Below are 3,717 nucleotides of genomic sequence, written 5' to 3'. Positions count from 1 at the left end.
GTTTCTCAAGGTTGTTAGAGATTCCAAGTTGTGATAGAAATGATTAATTTAGAGTAAAGATGAGATTGCTAAAATTTCAGTATATGTTATGATAATTTAGGAATTAGTCCATAATTAATATAATATGGATTGATGCTTCAGAATATAGTTGATAAATCATTTATATCGTATTTAAAATAATGATTATATCGTGTCTTTTTTTCCCCTAATTGTTGTTGCTGACCCCCTAGCTCCCTCTCCTCTTAATCAGGTACATCGATCGTCCTCATCATTTGGAACAAGATCGATGGGACTCTCTCATCTTCTTACTTTGACTGTGAAAGATAAACCTCACTTAAAAGTATGACAGAATCATCACAATCCACGATGATATTTATATATTGTCATAGATTCTCAAGACAGATATGATTTGTGCTTAACCTTTAAACTTAAATGGAGAGGAAAAGGTAAAATTGTGGATTCCGTAGCTAGTTTGATTCAGAACAATTGACCTTAATTAGCTTTTTCCTTGATAAGATATGGAAATCTAATTACTTTTGACCACCATACTTAAATCAGATATGGAACTCTGGGTCTACTCCGTTGACTAGATCCTTCAATCTCCGAGAGACGCTAGTCGGCTCCAAGCCAATCCTTGAGCTAATAGCCTGCAGAAAGCAACAAACAAATTTACAAACAAACAAACAAACAAACAGAGTTACGTTGATATAGACATGGACATGACGATCGATCGACGATGCTGATTAAAATAATACTGACAAACCTGAGAATGGATTGTGTGGAAGATCTTGTCGCCCACAGCCACAACGCTGGCGCTGACAATCTCAGCGCCTTCTTCCTCCAGAACATTAATCAGCTCATGGAACATGAACCTCTTCCTCACACCACTTACCACAACCACCTCCAAATTCAAGTCCTCGTACCTCACTTCGACGACCACGTCGTCCTGGCCTAGGCTCCTCATGCTCTGCATCTGCTTTCGCTGCTTCAGTTTTTCTATATTTTCTCCGAGTTTTTGTATATACGATGCGGCTTCGTCGAAGCAGTCTTGTTGGGTCAGCACAGTCTAAAATCAAAACGCGCGCAACGAGCTATCAGCTAGCTAGATGGGTTAATCAATTGATGAATTATATTTAAGCGAGCAAGATGCATGATGATGCATGATCATGCGCAGAAATTAAACAGACCTTGTGAATAGTTTTGTGCTCCTTGGGGATAATGGAGGAGAGCTTGAAGCACAAGGTCTTCATGTGTATTCTCCTGTTCTTCTCCACTGTCTTCCTTTCCACCTTCCAATTAGTGGTCTTCTTGCCGCAGACATAGACCATCTCCTCTCTCCTTCTCCTTCTCCTTCTCCTTCTCCGTCTGTGGTCGCAATAAGTGTATTGAGTGAGATATATAGATGCATGGCAGCGGATGAAGAGAAAGAAGGTCGGCGAAGGGAACGAATCACAGCCAAGAAACGTCAAAAAGAAAAAAAAAATAAGAAAAAAGAAAAAAGAAAAAACAAAGTCGTCGTCAAGAATTCTTCAGCAACCGGGAAGCGACAGGTATAGCTAGATTTGCGCCGGCCGCATAAAGAGTGTCCCCAAAACATGCCTATATTCCATATTTTGTAGAAATTCATTTTGTTTCGTTTTTTTCTCAAAATCTACAGTCCCATTTATATTGATCTTGATCCTCTTTCCTGATCTTCTTTCTTACACTAGATCCAACTAACCTCTAAAGAGAATCTACATTAGCAAAGTCAGATTGTAGATAAAGGCCAGATCAGGAATCTAGTCATATATAGACACATCCTGCAAGCACTATCTATGCTTCTCGCGACCGCGACTAATTGATTTTGTTCGACCTGGATAAATTACAATAATATCAAAGTAAAATATATGCAAAATACTAATTAAACTAACTAAATATGTATTTTCTGAATAAATTTTCACTAATATTATACATATATATAAATAATATCCCGAATATAATTTCCTTTGTTATTAATTTTCTCTTATTCATAAGGAAGAATTGGTAAACGCTTTAGCGTAATAGATTTTCAGTGTCGGCCGACAAGGCACGACAGTGACTTCAAACAGATGTACAATAATTCACTTCTACCAGAAAAAGACGAATAAACAATTAGAGAGGAGCCGTCATAAATTAAATATCTATGAATAGACTTTAACTCTAAACTCCTTAAATATATGAACTGTTTGAAAATCTTAATCCAAATCTTTTAATTTGGTCTTTAAAACCATAAACTATGTGAATAAAAAATATAATTAAATCAAACTCAAATATAATTAATCCAAATCAGTCCGCAATAATTAATTTGGTTCAACTTATTCAATTTAATTGGAATTTAAATCCGATTTATTTACAAACAAGATTAAATCATTTCAAAATATTTGATTATTTTTTTTTTTAAAAAAAAAATATATATATATATATAACAGAAGAACAAGAAGATACTCATGGATTATGGATTGGTTGTAAGATCCAAACTCAATTTCTCATAGTCGTAGCTAATGACAAGTTTATGAGAAAAAAAGACGTGACTGTGATGGAGTGTTCTATAAGAGAGAGGACCACCAAATTTAGAAGGTATCGAAAGTTTAATATTTTAGGGGTAAGCCTACGAATACTCATGTAACACTTTTCATTAAAATTAGTTATAATTTTTTTAAAAAATAATATAAAAATAATGAAAATATAAATTCTTACAAAAAAAAAATAATAAAGGGCAGAGACATATAAATTATGCTATAATTTTTTTTAAAACTACTATTTTTTTTTATAAAAAAATCTTTTTTTAAAAAATATTAAGATATAAAAATTAAAAAAACTAGATGTCAAATTAATATAAATCTTATAAGGGTGGGAGATTTTATTTTAAAAAAACAATTAAATATAAATAAAAAATAAATGATAATATTGATCAAAATTGGGCATGTCATAATTTTAGACAAAACTATTAGATCCATCGAGTAATCAAGGTTGATCCAAGGTTAATCAAATTGAAGTCAAGTTAACTCGAGTTGATTAATATGTTATTGTGTCGAGTGAGATGTCAAATATATCAAGGTTGACTGAATACTTGACAATTGATCTATATTTAAGTTGGTTGAACAAAAAGTCACATAGGTTAAGGTTAACCATATACTTAACAAGATATAAAAAGTTCAAGTGTCACAATTGATCGGATACTTGGTGGTCGAAAGTCTAATATAGAGTTGGCATGAGACAAAAAGTCTAAGTGAGTCACGGTTGATCGGACATTTCATGATCAGAAGTCCAACATATAACTGGCAAGAGAAAAGTTCAAGTGGGTTATAATTGAGCGGGCGTTTGGCGATCGAAAGTCCAACATTGAGTTGGCACAAGATGAAAAGTCTAAGTGGATCACAGTTGGCCTAAAATTCTGTGATAGGAAGTCCAACAGGTAGTTGGCAAGAGAAAAGTCCAAGTAGTTCACGATTAATCTGGCATTTGACGGTCAAAAGTCCAACAGAGATTTGACACGAGACGTGAAGTTTCGGTAGAACAAAGATTGATCGGATGTTAAACAACGATGAAGTATCGAGAGGTCAAAGTTGATCGGATGCTAAGCAACGAGAAAGTTTTGGCAGGTCAAGATTGACAAATGTTAGACAACAAGAAGTCACAACAAGTTAAGGTTGACCAGATGCTAGGTAACGGGAAGTCTGAGTATGTTAAAGTTAACCC

The 3,717-nt window shown here is 34.1% G+C and overlaps 1 protein-coding gene across 1 annotated transcript; it reads right to left on the bottom strand.

Annotated features, from left to right (window-relative positions):
• Positions 1–408: 408 nt before the first annotated feature.
• Positions 409–1,386, bottom strand: LOC122005644 (transcription factor bHLH167-like). Its single transcript, XM_042560764.1, has 3 exons — positions 1,188–1,386; positions 764–1,066; positions 409–647 (listed from the first exon to the last, which is right to left on the bottom strand). Exons 1-3 carry the CDS (start codon positions 1,326–1,328, stop codon positions 555–557), a joined length of 537 nt encoding a protein of 178 aa, XP_042416698.1. The 5' UTR covers positions 1,329–1,386; the 3' UTR covers positions 409–554.
• Between the last annotated feature and the right edge of the window lie 2,331 nt (positions 1,387–3,717).

The sequence above is a fragment of the Zingiber officinale genome, chromosome 7B, assembly GCF_018446385.1.
Source record: "Zingiber officinale cultivar Zhangliang chromosome 7B, Zo_v1.1, whole genome shotgun sequence".
In the NCBI taxonomy this organism is placed as follows: domain Eukaryota; kingdom Viridiplantae; phylum Streptophyta; class Magnoliopsida; order Zingiberales; family Zingiberaceae; genus Zingiber; species Zingiber officinale.
The sequence above is the reverse complement of the archived record's forward strand: the minus strand, read 5'-3'. Positions and strand labels throughout refer to the sequence as shown.

What these genes read in the sequence shown, in the direction of transcription:
- LOC122005644 (XM_042560764.1), bottom strand. Translation starts at nt 1,328, where the DNA reads ATGGTCTATGTCTGCGGCAAGAAGACCACTAATTGGAAGGTGGAAAGG. An exon ending in AGCACAAAACTATTCACAAG is followed by an intron (nt 1,067 to 1,187) that starts GTCTGTTTAATT and finishes TTTTGATTTTAG; the next exon opens with ACTGTGCTGACCCAACAAGA. An exon ending in TCCACACAATCCATTCTCAG is followed by an intron (nt 648 to 763) that starts GTTTGTCAGTAT and finishes TGCTTTCTGCAG; the next exon opens with GCTATTAGCTCAAGGATTGG.